This window comes from Colletotrichum tamarilloi (genome assembly GCF_030869305.1).
Source record: "Colletotrichum tamarilloi strain Tom-12 chromosome Unknown Scaffold_14.1, whole genome shotgun sequence".
In the NCBI taxonomy this organism is placed as follows: domain Eukaryota; kingdom Fungi; phylum Ascomycota; class Sordariomycetes; order Glomerellales; family Glomerellaceae; genus Colletotrichum; species Colletotrichum tamarilloi.
In genome coordinates, this window is record NW_026849397.1 from 373,942 (window position 1) to 393,157 (window position 19,216).

At 53.8% G+C, this 19,216-nt stretch overlaps 6 protein-coding genes across 6 annotated transcripts; 2 read left to right on the forward strand and 4 right to left on the reverse strand.

The window, feature by feature from the left end:
* Positions 1-479: 479 nt before the first annotated feature.
* On the reverse strand, positions 480-2,624 carry CTAM01_05525 (uncharacterized protein; the record flags this gene model as incomplete). The annotated part of the gene is made up of 1 exon (XM_060521555.1): positions 480-2,624. The coding sequence occupies one exon, from the start codon at positions 2,622-2,624 to the stop codon at positions 480-482; it is 2,145 nt and encodes a 714-aa protein (XP_060383769.1).
* A 327-nt stretch (positions 2,625-2,951) lies between these two features.
* On the forward strand, positions 2,952-4,253 carry CTAM01_05526 (uncharacterized protein; the record flags this gene model as incomplete). The annotated part of the gene is made up of 3 exons (XM_060521556.1): positions 2,952-3,033; positions 3,090-3,401; positions 3,454-4,253. 3 exons carry the CDS (start codon positions 2,952-2,954, stop codon positions 4,251-4,253), a joined length of 1,194 nt encoding a protein of 397 aa, XP_060383770.1.
* Positions 4,254-4,721: 468 nt separating this feature from the next.
* On the reverse strand, positions 4,722-5,023 carry CTAM01_05527 (DNA directed RNA polymerase; the record flags this gene model as incomplete). The annotated part of the gene is made up of 2 exons (XM_060521557.1): positions 4,722-4,746; positions 4,821-5,023. 2 exons carry the CDS (start codon positions 5,021-5,023, stop codon positions 4,722-4,724), a joined length of 228 nt encoding a protein of 75 aa, XP_060383771.1.
* Positions 5,024-5,659: 636 nt separating this feature from the next.
* Positions 5,660-6,250, forward strand: CTAM01_05528 (HIT domain-containing protein; the record flags this gene model as incomplete). Its single annotated transcript, XM_060521558.1, has 1 exon — positions 5,660-6,250. One exon carries the CDS (start codon positions 5,660-5,662, stop codon positions 6,248-6,250), a length of 591 nt encoding a protein of 196 aa, XP_060383772.1.
* A 216-nt stretch (positions 6,251-6,466) lies between these two features.
* On the reverse strand, positions 6,467-7,416 carry CTAM01_05529 (aldo/keto reductase; the record flags this gene model as incomplete). Its single annotated transcript, XM_060521559.1, has 2 exons — positions 6,467-6,862; positions 6,919-7,416. The coding sequence occupies 2 exons, from the start codon at positions 7,414-7,416 to the stop codon at positions 6,467-6,469; spliced, it is 894 nt and encodes a 297-aa protein (XP_060383773.1).
* Positions 7,417-12,736: 5,320 nt separating this feature from the next.
* On the reverse strand, positions 12,737-13,522 carry CTAM01_05530 (uncharacterized protein; the record flags this gene model as incomplete). The annotated part of the gene is made up of 3 exons (XM_060521560.1): positions 12,737-13,017; positions 13,088-13,200; positions 13,443-13,522. The coding sequence occupies 3 exons, from the start codon at positions 13,520-13,522 to the stop codon at positions 12,737-12,739; spliced, it is 474 nt and encodes a 157-aa protein (XP_060383774.1).
* Positions 13,523-19,216: the final 5,694 nt, after the last annotated feature.

Consider the following 19,216-nt stretch of genomic DNA (forward strand, 5'->3'; position numbering starts at 1 on the left):
CCAAAGGGCAGAAGCACTCAAGACGGCAGGCAAAGCAGCAGCTGACAGAATGGAGACGGCCCGAACTGCGGGGACTCATCGCGGGGTTACCGGGGGAGACCCCAGACTCGGCACGCTGACGATTGGTGCGCCTGCGCGAGCTGGAGGTGGTGGGCCCCTGCTCGCCCGCAATTTTCGGATATTGTGCCTCCAACGAGTTACAGTAGCAACAATAGCTTCGTTGGTCTGGCTGGGGGTGCCAAGTTCCAGCAGTCTGGGCCTCGACGTGGGTGGCCGTTGGCATCATCAGGTGACGGGGGCGGGGATGAAGCTTCGAGAAAAACATATGGGAATTGGGGGGCCCAGCCAACGTGCCAGCCTCTCCCAGACCTTGAACCAATCCTTTCACGGCCCTCTCGGAACTCTCAACCGAGGTTTATCACGTCGAAGCTCCGGATATTGATATAGCCTTGATAATTACGTTCCATTTGTGGTTAAGCTTAACCATCGGCTAAGACGCGGGTCCAGTCGAACTTCCTCCATTTCTTCTTGAAACCCTCGACTCTCCGGTCACCCTTGTTCCACCGTCCTTGTTTCTTGATCACGTCCGGGCCGACGTCTAGGATGCCCCCGATTATCTCCCTTGCAAAAAGGTCTCCTCTCGGCCAGCGGTCAGAGTTCTCGACAATGTGCCCGAGGCCGCCGTCGAGCGTGAACCACGCGTGGAAGTAGGGCATTTCTTTTGCGATGCTCCTCCGGAACGCCATCCTGCCCATGCCATCTCTTGCCTTGGCGGCCGTGTCAATGATCTTCCGGTGCTGCGACCACTCATCTTCCGTGGTGAGGAAGGCCTCTTTAAAGTAGGCCGGAGCCGTCGCGCCCTCTTCGTACGGGATCGGCACAGCCATCATGGCCGCGTGGAGATGCCTCTGCGGCGTGGCCGCATTCTCGTAGAAAATGACTTCTTGGCCCTTTTCGTGGTACATTCTCGTCAGAGACTTCATAAAGTTTCGAATTTCTTCCCATTCGTCGTCGTCACACTCCAGCAGGTTCTTGCGATGCGCCATGGGTGTAATCACAGCGCCGCCTTCGCTGACCTCAGGTTCCGTAGGCAGTGTCAGGAATACGCGCGTGGCAAGAGAGATGACCGGTGCCAGAGGAGGCTGTCCCTTGTCTTCGTGATGGCACAACGGACAATTATCCAGAATCCGTGACACCTTTTGATATTCGTTGACGGCCACATTCTTGAGGTTGACCTCGGACTTGTGAACTCGCTTGGCAAGCTTGTCCGCATTCTCGTCCATGTAATCGAGGTCGTCGTCAAACTTGCCGTCCTTGGCAATGCGCTCAGCGAGCCGCATACCTTCGCCGCCTGCTTGGCCGCGGGTCCTGCGCTCCTCGCGAACCATGTCTTCGATTGACATGTCCTCGTTGGCTTCAACGTTCCCGCGCTCTCGCCCACGCTTGTTTTCGATGGCCTTGACCTCACCACGAGTCCCTGCCAGCATTCGGTTATCCATGACACCAAGAACAACAGACTGCGGCCCGTTCGTGGCAAAGTTTGCTGCGGCTTGATTGTACTCGGCTTCCAATTTGGCAGCATCCGGTGATCTGCGAAGCTTCGCCTTCATCATCTGAGCTCGCAATCTGTTCAAGGCGGTCTGGTCCATGGGCGTATGCTGCATGGCTTTGTCGGGTATGATGACGCCCTGTTCCACATCGTGGGTATCGTCTCGTGCGGCGGGTGTCTCGTCTTGTCCGTGTTTCTCTATGCGCTCGCGATAAAGGTCTCCCGTAGGCTTCTCCTTACCCACGTAACCACTTCCATACACCTTGCGCCTGTCCATTTCGATCTTTTCCTCTCTCGCGTCGTCGAATTCTTGCAAATCGCCAAATCTCTCTAGAGCAACATCTTCAACCGATCGGCCAGACTCCTCAGCCATGGAGTAGACACCTTTAAGCTTCGTCAAGCGCCACTGAGAGCCATTGTCTCCGAATGTGTAATTGACCGTCCGCTCTTTTGCCGCGGCCTTGTCATCCAATGTCGGGATATTCTCCACTTCAGCGAAGTCTCTGTTGATTTCTCTGTCGTGAATGACTCTCGGAGCCTCTTCCTTTGGTGGTGGCTTAACCTCCTTCTGTTTCCGCTGGACGTAGTCGATGTCAAGGGCCGACGGCGCAGTCATCCAAGAATCGCGCATGAGCGGTGCCTCTGCATTCTTGGAGTTCTGCGGTGTTTCTTCGTCTGGAATAGGCAAGTCCTCTTTCGGATCTGATGTCTTTTCGTGTGTGTCCGTCCGCCGCTCGTCGTCTCTTTCTCTGTGCCTATGCCTCGATCGCCGCTCCTCGTCGTCCTTTTCATGACGAGAGCGCTTGTGTCTGTGACCATCATCCCCATCTTCTTCATGGCGACGGGATCTGTGCTGTCGATGCCTGTCGTGGTCTCGGTCGCGGTCGCCGTCTCGGCTCCGGTGTGTATTGCGATCGCGTTCCCGATGTCTGTCAGAAGACCGATCGCGGTGATGGTGATGGTGACTGCGCTGCTTCTTCCTCTGTCGACGCTCTTCTTTCTCGCGCTCGATGCGCTCCTTCTCGCCCTTCTCTGCTGCCAGGGCCTTTTCGAATTCGTCGAGGCCGTCCATCATTGCTGTGCCTAGAGGTGGGAAGCTTGCTAGTTGACGATGGAGCTACCAGCTGCAATGGCCTGTTTTTCTGCAGGTTCCCTAAACGAATTGGCGACGCGGGAGGAACGTCACTTTCCCAGCACGGGCCATCAAGATTCTGGCAATGACAGGGGGTGTCTGATTAGGTAGTCGTTATGTACAACTTACAGGGGGGTTTCGTTCATTCCGACGCCCCGCGCGGGGCACTCAGCTCTTGCAACTTCCAGAACTTTTTTCTTAGCGACCGCCCGTAAGAGAACCAAACACCCCGTGGAAGAGCCGCACGCGAATTTCCATCACCACATCAGAATGGCTTCAACATCCGCAGAAACCCCCGCCGAGAATGCGGCCACCCAGACCCCGACTGCCATCGTCGTCGTCGGCATGGCCGGTAAGGAATACACAACCTCGTCTTGCGCTCACTGTGTCGCTGACCAATACTACCAGGCTCAGGCAAGACGACCTTTATGCGACGCATCAACTCATACCTGCACGGCAAGCAAGATCCTCCCTACGTTATCAACCTGGATCCCGCGGTGCTCAACGTCCCTTTCGAAAGCAACATTGACATCCGCGACTCGGTGAACTATGAGGAGGTCATGAAGCAGTACAACCTGGGACCGAACGGTGGTATCCTGACGTCCCTAAACCTCTTCGCGACAAAGGTCGATCAAATCGTCAACCTGCTCGACAAGCGTGCTGCGCCAGACCCTGCAAACCCCGACAAGAAGCCCATCAAGAACATCCTTGTCGATACGCGTACGTCTGCTGAATACTTAGGCAGACTCTCTCTTTACTAACACTGCCGCAGCCGGACAAATTGAGGTTTTCGTTTGGTCCGCCAGTGGAACCATTCTTCTCGAGTCTCTCGCGTCCTCCTTCCCGACCGTCATCGCCTACGTTATCGATACCCCTCGAACCACCTCCACGAGCACATTCATGTCCAACATGCTGTACGCTTGCAGTATTCTCTACAAGACCAAGCTCCCCATGATCTTGGTCTTCAACAAGACCGACGTGCAAGACGCAACGTTTGCCAAGGAGTGGATGACGGATTTCGAGGCGTTCCAGCAAGCTCTCCAGCAAGACGAGATGAGCGACGTCATTGGCGGCTACGAAACGTCTGAGGGTGGCAGCGGCGGCTCCGGCTACATGGGCAGTCTCCTCAACTCCATGAGTCTCATGCTCGAGGAGTTCTACTCCCACCTCAGCTTTGTCCCCGTCAGCTCCCGCCTCGGAACGGGCATGGACGAGTTCTTCGCTGCGGTGGAGGAGAAGGCCGAGGAATTCAAGCAGGACTACCTCCCCGAGCTGAAGCGCAGGCGCGAGGAGCGTGAAGAAAAGAAGCGTCTGGCCCGCGATCACGAGGTGGAGAAGATGATGAAGGGTATGTCGGTAGACGCAGGCAAGAAGCCAATGGTTGTCAAGCCCGTCGACGACGATGATGATGGCGTTGATGTCGCCAGCGATGTGGACGACGACGACATGCCGGATGACGAGGATGACCGCGAGGGCCTTCAGGCCCGGTACGAGGCGGCTATGGAGGCTGAGGGCGACTCCATCATGGCTGATGGCAGTTTTGCAAAGTACCTGCACACGCGACCGACATGAGACGTCACAGCACACACGCGCGGGTCACATTTATTTGATATCGAATGAACGAACAATTGGGCAAGGGGATGGCGTTTTAGATGGTTGCTGCATTATCATGAGATACCTCGAAAAGGAAAAAAAGGAGAAGGAACAGGTGCAGAAGAATGCCTTGCTCTATGAATTGATTTTGGTCCCCCAACCTTGAACTCCCCAGCCCTTGCGCATCACATGCGTTGTGGCTTTGCTTTGATAGTTGGCTGTTTGTCATACATGTCCCTCGTATGAGACTCTTTCCCTGCTGAAGAACATGCGGCTCTTTTGCAGGCAGCCAAGACTCTCTTCCCATGCAGTCTCGAGTCTACCACTTCGTGTGTCATCCAATTCCGACTCTCGAATGCGCAGCACCACATCGCTACTGCTGTCCCGCTCCTCCAGCGTACACACGTCGCGCGAATATCAAATCCTCTCTCTGAATCTTTTCTCCAATCATCTCGCCTCGAACTGAACCATTCTATCCCACACGGTCAGTCTACGCTCTCCCAACACCACATTCCCTGCCCGTCTCCATGGCATGTAAGAACTCACCTCTTGGTCCGTTCCTTGTAAAGAATACGACAACCGCACTCCTTGCATCTGATGGGATCGGCGCGACGCAGCTGGAACTTGAGGCCGCAGTCGCCGCAGAGATATTGCATCTGGGGGCCCTCGGAGCCGTAGGACTGGTAGGCGGCCGCGCTGGGCGCGGAGGCGGCGCCGGCGGTGGGGACTTGGTAGGCTTCGCGAGACATATTGTAGTGGTCTGTGTCCTTCGAAGGGGTAGAGTGCGGCGGCGGAGAGATTCGTTGCGTTCGGGTGGGTATGGCGCGTCGGATATTGAAGTTTTGGCGATTTTCTTCAGAGAGGCGGCGGGATTGGAAATGCAGGCAGAAGGCGTGGTGGGGCTGGGATGACAATTTGTCAGGCGGTGAAGGCGCATAGAAGCGGCAGAAAAAAGGAAGAAAGTTGGGCGGTGTGGACTACAGTGATGTGGTGGAGCTCTGATGAATCGGGTGGGGCGTCTGAGCTGGCCCACTTCCCGAGGTTATCGCTTGCCATCCGTACCTTCCCCCGTACCTTACTGCCGCCCTGATTTCCTGGGGGAGAGAGAGAGCTTCCCAGGGTTTTGGAAGAAACATCTCTTGGACGCCGCAGCTTGTCCAACGAACCTCACGTCTTTCGCACCGCCCTCTAGATTTCGTTTGTTTCCTCACTAGTCTGATAAAAACCTCTTCAAACTCTGTAATACCTTCAAGGCGACGATACCAGACAACGGAGCGGGCGTTTCTAGACTCCCCCAACACATCTACACCCCCGATAATGCCAAAGCTCTCCCCGGCTTTCCACACAACCACAAACAACACGATACCGCCCCCGACCACCCCATCATGACACCAAACTCCCAATTCGACGCGGGCGTATCCCACCCAGAAGGCCAATGCCCGTTCTGCGTAATCGCAACAGAATACCCTCCCTACGACCCTTCCAAACCCCCACAAGACGAAGGCGACAATTCGACCCTCGACCCAAACCGCATCCCCACGCCCGCCTTCGTCGTCCTCTCCACGCCTCTCCTCATCGCCTTTCTCGACATTCTCCCGCTATCCCGCGGCCACCTTCTCCTCTGCCCGCGCGCCCACCGCCCGAAACTCACCGACGCCTCACCCGACGAGTCGGCCGAGATGGGCCGGTACCTGCGCGTGCTGTCCAACGCCCTGGCGCGCACGACGGGCGTGGAGGACTGGAACGTGGTGCAGAACAACGGAGCCGCGGCGGCGCAGGTCGTGATGCACATGCACTTCCACCTCATTCCGCGACCCGAGATCCGCGCGAGCGGGCGGTATAGCGAGAGCTTCACCATGTTTGGGCGGGGCCGGAGGGAAGAGCTGGACGATGAGGACGCGGAGCATTTTGCAAAGGAGTTGCGGGAGAACGTGGCTGATATCTTGAGGGAAGAGAAGCACAAGCCGAAGCTTTGATGGGCGGGTTTTGATGAGTGCGACGAAGAGTTTTTTTCTTCTTTTTTTTAAGATTCGTTTATTCATTTCATGTATATCAAGGACTATCATGTCCTAGCTGCCTATGCGTAGCAGCATGTCTTATCACGCCGTAGCGTTGTTTCGTTTCTTTTAAAACTCATTATGTGAGTCCACCACTTTTTTCTCACTCATTACACTGCTACCCGGACTGGACATTTACTCATCATCGCCGAAGAAGACCTTGACACCGTCGGGAAGGAAGGTGCCGTCGCAGACCTTGAAGCGGTCGGGGATGGCGGAGATCTTCTTGAACTCGTCATCGGTGAGGGACCAACCGTCGAGGTCGTAGTTGGCCTTGATGCGGCCCTCAGAGACGGACTTGGGGATGACGCTGACGTCTCTGGCCAAGCCCCACTGAAGGAGGACTTGCTGGGGAGTGCGGTCCTTGGACTTTGCAATCTCGAGGAGAGTCTGATTGGTGTAAAGAGGGGAGTCGGTGCTGCCCAGGCACGAGTAGGCGGTGGCGTGGATGCCCTTTGACTTGCAGTAGTCGAGGAGCTTGGGGGAGGGGTTGCAGGGGTGAAGCTCGATCTGGTTGACGGCGGGGACGATCTGGGTCTATTGTTAGTACGGACAGTTCTGGAGAAGTCCAAGAGAAAGGGAAATACCTTGGTGGAGGGATCGTTGAGGAGGCGCTCGAGGTGGGTGAGGCCAAAGTTGGAGACACCAATGTTCTTGACCTTGCCGGTGTCGACGAGCTTCTGCAGCTCGCGCCAAGTGTCGACGTAGTCCCAGTCGGGGTAGTGCTTCTTGAGGTCGTCGGGGTCGGTGCTGGAGGGCCAGTGCATGAGGTAGAGGTCGACGTAGTCGGTCTGGAGGTTCTCGAGGGACTTTGTAATGGCCTCGGGGACGCGCTTGTGCCAGGGGTTGTCGAGCTTGGTGGTGAGCCAAATCTGCTCGCGGGGGACGCCCGAGGCAATGATGCCGTCGCCGACCTCCTTCTCGTTCTGGTAGGCGAAAGCGGTATCAATGTGGCGGTAGCCGTTCTTCAGGGCAGCCTCGACGGCGAGCTTGACCTGGTTGGGGGCGGACTGCCAGGTTCCCAGGCCAATGGCGGGGATCTTGGCACCCGTGTTGAGGGTGAAGGTGCGGGAGGTCTGGGACATTTTGGGCAGTGTTTGAGGTGTAGACTATAGAGTCGGGGGTATCTTGGAATAGAAAGTAAAAGACTCAATATGAGAAGAGAGAGGAGTTATCGTGGAATAGCAAGAGATTCTTCGGGAAGGGATGGGGGAGAGCTCTTTTGTATGTGGTCAAGACGGCGGGAAATCATGTAAGCAGGCAGTGGAAGCTATGACTTAGATGATACCTAATGAGCTCGGTATCCTTTGCACCTGGCCTTTTTTGTTTGGTCGCATATCTATCTACCTATCTACCCGCCATGTACTTTACTTAGTACCTGAAGTGCTGTGTAAGTGTGGAAGGTGAGGTTAGTGTCACTCGGAGTACTTGCGTTCGGTAGATAACGCTCCTAAGCGCGAGGTATCTATTTCTCCTGTCTCTCCTTCCCTCTCTCTACATAGGTAGGTAGGTACACGAGGTAGGTGGTGAAGGAGAGGAAGGTCCAGTCCATTGAGTTGTTTGGCCCCCGCCAACCCCTGATCCTGCCCCCTCCAAAGAGAGTACGGAGCACAAAGTTGCCCCTCCCCCCACCTCGTGTGCGCCTGGGAATGACGCAGGAGCAACGGGGGACCGGGGGTTGTATCTTTTTCTCTCTCTTTTTTCTATTTTCTATGCGCGTTGGATGCGCCTAAATGCGCCGGGGCGCGGGCACTTGCCGACCTGTGACCCGCCAGCCTATCCGCTTCCAGCGTTTGTGTTTCTGTCGTCTTGTACCTTCTTTTACTTGTCTGTATCATTGGATCTTTTACCTGTTAGATGTGGCAGTTTGGTTCCTGCCGTGGTGCCGCTATCCCCGAGGGAGCAGTTCTACCAGTTGAATCTTCCTCCAGCCCTCTATCTCTCGGTCCGTTACCCCCTCTTACCCATCGAGAGAGGAACCCATGCCATATGCCTCCATTACTCTCACTGTGTCATTGACAACTCGGCGGGGTGAGTACATAGAGGGGCAAAGATACAAGAAATAAAGACGCGGCCGGGGGATTCGCGCCGAGCAGAGAAAACCAAGCCAGCCTGGACCTAGTCACCGTCAGCCGTTTCGTTTCCAACACGCCTGATTGGCACCGCTTGTTACCCGTCCCAATCCGCGTCGCTGGGACCGGGCAAATGTACACCGACGCGCCATAATCTTTTTTTTCGACATGCCCTTTCACATAAAATCCACACTCGCCCCGTTGACGTCGACTCTGCCGGGCCAACAGGACGCCAGGACGTCACACATGCGCCGACTACCACATTGTCATAATAATCTTGAATTCAATGCGCATCTAGTCGTGGACTTCTGACGCCCAGTTCCCGGGCCTGCGGAACCTGGGCGCAGACCTGGCGTCTCTTTTGCGCACCACTGCAGCCGCACGAATGTCTTGCCAGGAAACCAACTATCCCCCACCTTGCCACGACTCTTTGCATTCTGTGACACTTGTGTTGTTTCTTCTTTCTTGAAGAATAATGATGTGAAGAAAGAATATGTTAGAATACTGTGGAAAGGAGCTCATCCTCTCTGGCTTCTTTCCCCCCTCTTCTGCTCACGTTTTCTTAACATTCCAAGCCTCTTCTTGTTTCATACTTTGCTTCATCTTATTACTATTGCGCAAGACTATAGACGAAGTCGGCCAAGTCTCCAAGCGCTTCCCATCGTTTGAGTGAAGATGTGAGCGCAGATTTGGCTCTCAGAGAGCCAGTAACCGTCACACTTCATCTCCCGTGTCGAAGCCGCTCTGTCTATCCCTGTTGGACCATAAGCCAAGACTTTGATCCATGAAACGTGGTTATGAAAGACGTACCTGGTCTGAGGTACTGCCGGTCACTGCTCTCATCTCTCATGATTGATACCAAGCCTTCTACCAAGGCCTCTTACAAGAGCTGGTCAAATGTCAGGACGAGTCGATGGCGAGTAATCAAGCAATGCTTTACATGAAATATAAGACACAACGATATGTAGTTAGTTTAAGCACAACGTCACATTAGATCCCCGAGACTCGGGCCGATCGCCTTCAGCCGGATAGTTCATTCGGCAATGCCCAGATTGTCCCGGTTCGAGGTACCCAACTGACCCCATCAGTGGCGTGATCGTCGAATGAGATGAGCTTACCGGAATGGGCTCGATGTATCCGTAGCCGATTACGGTATCAAGTTGGCAGAGTCATTGAGGTAAGTGTGGCCTGCTTGATCAATTGTCTCATCTCAACGCGCCTTTGATTACAGGCTGGATACTGGCTTGGGCTGGTAAGGTCCATTTCATCGTACATTGCTTGCCGTTGAAGTCTACTCAGCCATAACAGAGACTGGCTACCCAATACGCAGAGACCAGGCCTGCTTCAGAATACATCTAGCTAGCCCCTGCCAGTCCCATCTTCCTAAGTCCCTGCAGTTCATGTGGCAACACACATGACAGTGCCCCAGACCTTCTCCTAGTCTAGACTACCCGAGGTCGCCATTACTTCCTCTCATTGACCTGGGTCTACGCCGGGTCGTCTCCCATCTGATACTCCGCAAACTTCATCAGGATATTCGCCATATTCGTCTAGCCAAATACAAGCCTCGGCACGAATCTACTGATGTACCCTTGTTCGCTTCATTCAAGCCACCCCATTCTAGTGCTAGGGGTTTGTTCATCATGGTACATGTTGCGCCATGTACTGTGGTCTCTTTTCCGGCTGGTGTAGAACAAAATCGGAAGTAGCCTATCCACTGACTGAGACGCCCACCATCATTGGGAGGAGCTAGCTTGCTTGCAGGTGATGGAAGTAAACGCCCCTTAGGTAGAAGGGCGACAATGGGAGGTTATCAACAGGCAGAGGTTGCTGGCTACGCTTGCGGTGATGTTACTTGCTGGGTATGCCCGGTGGACAAGGCAAGGAGGGGTAAGCAGGCGGTAATGGGACTTGAGAGACAGGCTACCTTCGTCCTATCGGGCTCATCGATGTCTAGAAGGCATTTGACAACATCACCTTATCTCTACCCATCCTCTTCTCCTCTTTTCAACCTCACACATAGTACGCAAAACAATGTCTATAAACCCTCGCTCTAGCCACTATGAGACGCTCCTAAGCATTTACCACCACTCTGATCACATAGGAAAAGCACATGCTCACTGATAGCATACAAGAACATGAACAAATTTTAGAAATACAGGCACTTAGGTAGTCTAGTGGCTCTCGTTTTCTAAGACTATTGATAGAGTATTCTATATAGAATAGGCCCAGTCTAAGAGATGTAGAATGCTATAGTATTATCGAAAGGTGATACTACTATAAAGCAGTGAAAATATACATTCTCGTAGGATGCATTCTCCCGTGGATCCTACGAGATATTCCTGGGCTTCCAAACACTTACGCAGACCTATGGACACTATAGAACGTAAGATAAACTTGCTATTACAATACTCTTTACTAGTGCTTTTATACGAATACTGAGAACGTATTCTCCGAGAGTTGGAGCCAAATGTCGTGCGGGAACTCTGACGTGCCACCAGGTTTCAGCGTTTTGTATGTGGTTCTAAGGGCAATTCGTCTAGACACATCTTGCCTGATGAGTCGAGCGAGCTGTACATTGCGTGGTAGAAATACCAAGAGTTTTGAGCGGTATCCTGCTAAAATAAGTAGCAAAACTCAAAAATAAAGACCCCGTTGGACCGCACATAATCTAGTCAGTATCGAGTTCCAAACGCTCAAGAGCTTGTGATTTTCGGACTATTCGCTGTCACTTTGTGTTTCTAGTGACAGAAACATGTAATTTTTGAATGGTCATGTGAGCGAGAGGCAGATAGAATGATTTACAGGGCCCTTAGCTGGTGACTCTTAATCATGAAGTTATCTATGAGGAAACCGGAGCCTTGCCTTGTTATGCCACGGCCGCCGAACGTCCATATCATCAAGCACGCCTTGCTCCCAATATTCTACTGTAAGTCTTTGCTTCATTGGTACTCGTTATCAAGTTTTTGTTCTGTATTGACCGAGAGTGGACAGGGAGAACGCCGAGCGAAAGTAGGTTCGCAAGCCCGTCAATGACCACTACAGTAATGGACGAGGTTTCGAACATCTGCCGAACCAAGCTGCAACCAGTCAGCTTTTCTATGTCATTCAATACCCATAGAATCCAGGAACCACTCAGGCCCAGGCTGGAGACCCTTCTCCATCGCCTCACCACCAACCTCCACCAATTTGAGCATCGCCACTCCGTTAACACAGCACATGCGACCACACCCACTGGAGAACTCGGGATCCCGTCCGCTCTCCTATCGATAAACTAGTGAGGGCCGGAGTAGTAGTCGGGTCGGAGACGACCGGCGAATGCCCGGTGTTGCATGTATCTTTTGCCTTTTGTGCTAGCAAGCACTTTGGTTGGCAAAAGCGACGCTTACGGCGAATGACCCATTCATTCATCGACGATGGCGAGAATCCTCCTGTCGTGAGATGCCAGCCTTTTCCCCTTTTCCCTCGCTCTCTCTCTTCCCTTTCCGGAGCCGAAGATGTCAACCCCCCGGCCGACCGGCCCCCTCCCGCCCATCGTGAGCGGATCCCCGGAACCCAACCCTCAGCCGAAAAGCCGAACGGAAGGCCCGGCCCTTTTTTTAGCCCCCAAGACTGGCCCCCCTAATCGAACGTCGCTCAAAAGGCCGACGGGGACCTTTTATGCGGCCAGTCAGCACCCATCCTCTCCTGCACTCGGCAATCAAACCAACCAGGGAGCACGCACATACGGAGGACCACCATCTTTCTTCGAAAAGGGTTGGAAAAGGGGGAGTCATACTTCATTGGATAAGGTAGGTGCAAGTAGGCGCGAAAAAGAGCAGGCCGAATAAGTGTCGAGTATCGGGTATGTCTGCATCTCAATTTACACCCAATCTATAGGAAATGAATGAAGAATATCTCACATCTTGTCCCCCGAATTGCTGGTCCTACCTTTGGGGTTTCTCTCGACGCAAATGTTCCCAAAGTTTCCCCCTCAGTCCGAAGGAAAGGACACGAAACGAACTACATCCGTGCGCTCAGAGCGACCCAAGTGGTTGGCATGTGAGGGCCATTGCTGAGGACTGTCGCATTCTGTCGCATGTTGAAAACAGCTCATAGGTACTTACATCGCATACAGAAGATGTTGATTTACATCAGATGTGTCATTGACAGAACATCCCGGATGAAGGTGCATCGTATCACATCACGGAGGAAACGCCATAAAATTAGGATGCTGTTGAGACACCCCTCTCCACAACATAATCGATCACTCGACAAACTGATGGCCGCACATATAAGGACCGATGGAGTTAAAGTATAAGATTGATACTGCTATATAGAACACACGACGACTCTACTCCTCGGCGTCGCCGCCAGCAGCAACAGCCTTAGCGGCATCACCGTTGGTAGCGGCAGGTGCCTCAGCAGCCTTGACATCGCCCTTGGCCGGAGCGTCTTCGACGCTGTTGGCAGCTTCCTCGTCGGCCTCGGCCTCCTCTTCCTCTTCTTCAGCGTTGTCTTCACCCTCGGGCTCGTCTTCAGCCTCTTCCTCCTCATCGGCGGCCTCTTCAGCGTCGGCCGCATCATCCGTGGCAGCGGTCTCGGTCTTCCGCTTCTTCGATGGAGGAGCTTTCTCTGTGGGCCCTGCACGTTAGCTGTCTGTCCTGGATGTATTGGCTTATAGGGCGCTGTCGAGCGGGCTTACCGTCTACGCCGTTGGCGTCTCCGTCTTCCTCGGCATCTCCCTCTTCCTCCTCGTCTTCCTCCTCTTCCTCGACGTCGTCATCACCCTCCTCTCCGTCTTCCTCTGATTCATACCTGATGGGCGAGCCTTGTTAGTTGTGTGGTTGAGGGAGATGGTATGCCGGACAGCGGCTGTGTACGCGAAAATGCTTCCAGAACCCTGGATGGGCCCGGCGCATAGCTATGGCAATATTGGAGCTTCAATGACAAGATAGCTCTGTCTGCGCATACAAGTTCAAGGTCGGAGTAGAAACATCACTCGATGTTTACTACTCTCAAAGAAGGTCGACGGCATGGGCAGGATAGGAACGACTTACTCCTCTTCCTCTTCACCGTCGTCATCGGGAAGGGAGACAAGCTCCTCCTCCTCTTCTTGCTTTCTCTTGCGGGTGGACATTGTGTGATGAAGCTCCGGAGGGTTCAATTGGGTGTGTTAGGTTGTCTCGGGATGAGATTTCAGTAGGAGACAAGCAAGAGAGGGATGGGAAGAGAGAGAGATATGTAGGAGAAGTAAAGAGAGAAGAGAGAGAGAGTTGGGGGATGGCCAGGACGAAAGGTAGGCAAGGTAGGTAGGTTGGCGCAAGGAAAGCTATGGGGGGAGGACGGGGCAAGGTCAAAGATGGGTGGGTGCGAGTCGACTGGTGGTAGCTCTGGCTCTCTGGGAGCGCAATGGGCGGGCGCGAGGAAGAGAAGAGAGGAGGGAGAGTGCGAGGCAGTGTGGTGCGGTGTGGTGCGTTGCGGGTGCGCAAGAGAGTGAGGACTGAGGAGGGGGGTAGGGGAGCTCCCTCTCTCAGCTCCGTGGTGCGCCTTGTGCCATACTGTTTGCGAGGGAGCGTGTGCGAGGCAGAGCCGGCCGGAGGTAGAAAGGTAAAGAGCCAAAGCCTATAGGTCCCACGGAACAAAGTGCCAGAGACTTTGAGCCGGAGCAACACCCAGTCCCGCTTCACCCAGTCACCCAGTCAGGCCCAGAGACAAGAGCTAGGCCAGGACTGAGAGGAGGGAGGCCAAAGGTGGATGGATGGGTGGAGGACTGAAGGGTGGCTGGGGGAGCTTCGAGTCGATTGTCGGGGGGTGCAAGCCGGCGACTGAGGGGAGAGAGAGAGAAAGACGAGACGAGACGACCAGCGGCCGGGGAGACTGGAGAGACGTGAGCGCAAGAGACGGGAGAGAGAAAGAGAATCGCGCGAGGGCGAGGGTGCGCGGGCGGCGCGGGCGTGAACGTAGGCGCGCGCGGAGGAATCGGGGTTGGGTGGAAGATCCAAACAGGGAACCAAGCAGACTGGCGCGGCGCAAGTTGGTCGACGGTCAGCTTTCGAACTCGGAATCTGACGCTCTGGTTGGTCTGTCGAGCAGGAGGAGCTCGGACCTTTCTGGGGAAGCAACAGCATCACCATCCCTGCCCGGACCTAAGGTGCGTGCAGCAAGCAGCAGCATCACCGAGGTGGGAGAGAAGAAGACGAAGCTCCGATCCTGTGCCCTCAGAGAAGAGAGCCCTCCCCTCTTCCCGTCCAGAGTCCTCCCCCTTTCTGCCTCCAACTTGCGTTGCTCTCGGTTGCTGCTGGTGTCCCCCTGTGTCAATCAAAAGCCGTATCCGTAGCTGAAAGTTGTAGCTGGGAAAGCCAATGGCAGTCCTCAATTGCTAGCAATTTCTCGATGTGTACACACCCTTGGTGTGAAGAGGTAAACCATGATAGCTGACCGCACGCTGACGTGATTCTACCCGGAACGGGACGTCATGAACGCCGTCATCACGTGCAGTCCATCCGGGTCGCAAAGGCAATTCCGCTCCGTGTTTAATCCGTCACTGCTTGGCAGACGCCTGACCGGACTCTTTGCTCAAGTCTGCACTTACAGCCTTGAGGCTCGATAGCGAATGTCCTCAAGACCAGCGCATGCCGTAGTCGAGCTGACATAGAATTGACAGACTGAGAGATATGGAAAAGGTAGCGAGCCCGTCCATTGAGTCAACAATGACTGGAAGGGATCCTCCAAGAAGGGCGGATCCGAAAGGAGAGATATAAGCTACTTCGCCATACTGGCAGAAGGGCGCGTCGCGTACGTGACGTGTGACCACACTCACAAAGTGCTCCCATGCTGTAGAGGCTGTCCTGGCTTGCCAACACGTCCTACTCAGCACTGGTTGCGACTTGCATCCTAAACCGACAAGGGTTGTGTAAAAGTGTGAGAAGCAGGCGGCAAGGCTTCAAAGCACCCACCATTGGCCTGCTGATTTTGCCCATCATGTTTGGCGGGTGCTACCGACGGTGACGGGCAACAAGTGTTCCTTCCTCTATCTCTTATCGGTTTATCGCAAGATCATAGCTACTTACCTATTAGCCGCTCGGGTAGGATGACCGAGAGTTGGAAAAAGAAAGAGTCGCCTCTTGGCAGTAGGTACTCCGTAGTTGGACCACGAAGCTGACTAGTCCAAAGGTTGAAGGTTCCCCTCATGGTGTTTCTAGGGAGGATGAGACATTGCCGATCTGATATCTTGAATGGGCTGACGTGTCGATAGTCCGAGGCAAGGGAAAGCCATAACGGCAACAGAAAGAGGTTATAGAAAGCTCAGGGACGGGACAGCCCGAAGAGATATGGGCTGAACGTTTTCCGTGCCCAGTGCTCTGCGTGTTCCTGAGATGGCCGAGCTTGTTCCTGACTAAGCTTATGGTGTCTATGGCTGTGGAGTCTACTGAGAAAGTTGGGTAGTATCCGGCTCTCCGGAAACATTTCAGAGTTGGCATATCTTCAGCCAAGCCCCAAGGGAGAGGTATGATGAACTTTGGAGGTATCTGGGCTGGACTCGCCCATCGGAGCAGCCGCCGAAAGTGTCCATCGATGGCACGTCGGCGATGCGCGGAAGATGGCGGCCTGGAAAATTGCGCGATAGCAGGGAGTGTTCGTGACTTTGTCTTCGTACTGGAGCGGGGCAGCTTGTGAAGATGGATTGTCTTGATTGCTCGAAAGAAACAGGTAAGAAAACCGGAACAGGAGTTTCAACGCTCAACTCTCAAGCTCGAGTGCTCTGTCACGAGGATCGAGATGGAATTCAGGCGAGGCGAAGCGAGAAAATAAACGAGAACAACTTTTCCATGCCTTGTTTGTGATGGAGCCGATGATCGAGATCAATGTAGTAGCGGCCGGCGTGAGAAGGGATGATGCATGCCCGCTGGTAGTGATATGCATGAGAACCGCCAGATTGGTACCCGTTGTCCCTCCTAGCGGCGAAGGACCGAAGGCTTCGTGGGAGAGCATCTAGGGTACTTTTGCTGAATGAAAACATCTTACTTGGGACATGACCTCTGTTCTCTCGAGTGAGAGTCTCCTTCGCCATTGAACTTGGCACAATGAGAAGCAATCCTAACCGAAGCCAAGGCCATGCTGTTGGCGGGAAAAGAAAATGTCCAAGACCGTTTAGTCGGTCCACATTCCATAACTGGTTGTCAAACAGAAAGCATCTCCAAATGGAGAAAAGTAGCAGAATAGGGTCATGAGAGAAAAAGAAATTCGAGAATAGACTAAGGAGAGACTACACTAGTAGAGACCAGAGAGCCCTGCCAACGGCGTTTTCTGGGTCCAAAGCACGACGGGTTGAGAAAGAAAAACCTGAGGAAAACAGAGCCTCTCCTGCCTGATGCATACGGAGTACTCCATAGAAGAGAATGGATCATCAAGCTGAAAATGACGATGGCGGTGCAGATTTTCGCTGGGAGACGGCTCAAAGAGGGAGAGTCGGCCAGTGAGGATCGTTACGGTACGCTACCGGGCCCTGGGCCGGGAAATTGTAAAGTGATTGGGCAGTGGATGATGAATACTCGTTTGGGAATAGCTTCAGGCACCAGGGGCACTAGCAAACCCTCTTCCCGCGAAGTGGAATAGCCAGCAAGCCTAAGGTGGAGGGCCGGCCCCAAACTGTCCCAGTGGGAAGGGCCGCCGGCGCCGGACAGGAGACAGGCCTTGTTCGCTGGCCCCTGCAGGTAACGGCGCTGCTTGAGCCCCCTGCAAGCGGTTGCGTTGCGTCTCAGCGACTGATATCGGGACGTTGCGGCGTTTGCTGGTGGTGAGAGTTGGTCTTGTTCCTCTGACTTTGGTGTCTCCATGGCATCCAACGGTACGAAGTACGCATGTTCGTTCGGATATGTATGAGATATCGATAAGGTCGTGTTGCTACTCCCTGGTCCTCGAGTACGGATACCTGTGAACGAGGGTCAATAATGCGACACCATGCCATGAGAGTGCTTATCGAAGTCACCCACCGCCCGTGTTTCCCCTGTCCAGACCTTAAGGGTTGGGTAAAGTTCTTCCCTATGCCTGTGTAGGTACCCTGTCGCTATCGATTTTTCCCTTCTCGCCAACTCGTGAGTGGGCGTCATATCGAAATATTGTTGTACGTTCCGGATGCGCGAGCCAGGCAGGGAAATGGTCAAGGCGCTGTAATAATAACACCCAGGGTGTTATTGGGCGCGGATGATGCAAGGGAGGCGAGAAACCCGCTGGAAGAAACATGAGACGACGGTACACATGCCATCAGGTGAATTTGGTGGCAGATGCAGGTACTCTTGTCCAAGAGCCACATCCCGAGTTGATGGATCCTGCTTCTCGAAGGAAGAAACGGGGACGTGACCAGGAAGAAGAGGACCGTGGACATGGGCGACCAGGGCGACATGGGGCCTTGGAAACAGGCGCTGACCGACTTGACCAGGCTTAGGTGGAATGCTGAGAGATGATTGACGAGTGACTGCGGGGAAGGATGGCACCTTGGTCCTTAGTAGCAGGTGTGCGAAATTTGGTGACGATATGGATGGAGTGATGAATCGGATTGATGAGATTTTCTCAGCACCTGTACAAAGTACGCCTGGAAGCTTGTGAGAAGCGACGATTTGGGGGAAACAAGAGTCGAGGATGGGCTGCAAAAGTGGCGCTGGCACCAGCTCTGACTGACTCTCTTCTCTCACCGTCTTTAATCAATCTGTGTCGTTGCGAGGGCGGCTTTCTTCCTTTTCGGGATGGGGGCTCATGTTGGCCGTTGGTTTTTTGGATCTTGGTCTTGGTCCTAGTCTCGGTCTCGGTAGGAGAAAGACGTGGATGACTGACTCCATTCCATGTTAATTGCAACCCTTCGGAGCTGGCGGCTATCTCTCAGTGTCCGCTGCCGCGACCGTACGGATAGAATAGATTCAATGTCAGTACGGAAACTCCGTATGTTGCGCAGTATTATGGCGTAGGTGTCCCTGTTCAGTGGTAACTTGGTAAGTAAGCATACGAGCAGCGTAGTAAGGTAGAGATTGAGGTGTCTGCTCACCATCATAAGCGGAAGGTTGGAATTTGATAACAAATGGCCTTGGCGTATTCTCTGATGGTCCGTCCGCTTCACAAAAAAAGAAGTTGGTGGATGAGCATATTGAATTCCCAGACGTTAGGGATTATGATACCGAGGGAGTGACCACGTCAGGCGAAGGATAAGCGAGAGAGCAAGGGGAAAGCGAGGACGATCCAAGTCTATCCAATCTCCTCATCTTATTCAGTCGTCCTTTCCTTCCTTGTTCTTTTGGCCATTGTTGCTGTCGTCGTCGTCGTCGTCGCCTCGTGTCGTCTCTCGTCTTCACCTTCCATCATCTTTGTGGCTCGTTCCTCCCTTCCCTCCCATCCCTCCTTCTCTACCTTACTTTACCTTACCTTGTACTACTTACTACCTAATTATTTCCTGCACCTTCCTGCATTTGTCTGCTGAGGGACCTACTCCTGCACTTGCACCTGCACTTGCACCTTCCCGCCCGCTGCACCTGCAACTTGCGTCCGCACTGGCATCCAATCGCTCCTTCCTCTTTCTTAATCCACCATCAGTGCAGACTACAACACCAACAGCAAGAGCGACATCAGCCCAGGGCAGCTTCCTCGTCGTTGTTTCTAGCGGCTCTTTCCCTCCTTGATGCAGCCCTGGTTGTTCCTTGCCTCCTTCTAAAATTGTTTCCCGTTTTTTTTCGGCATCCGACGCCGCGCTTCTCGTCGGCGCAATTGGCCCGAATTTCAACATCTTTTTTTTTCTTTCCCTTTTCCTCTCTCCTCTTTCTTCTCATCTCGTCCGTTCGTTCAC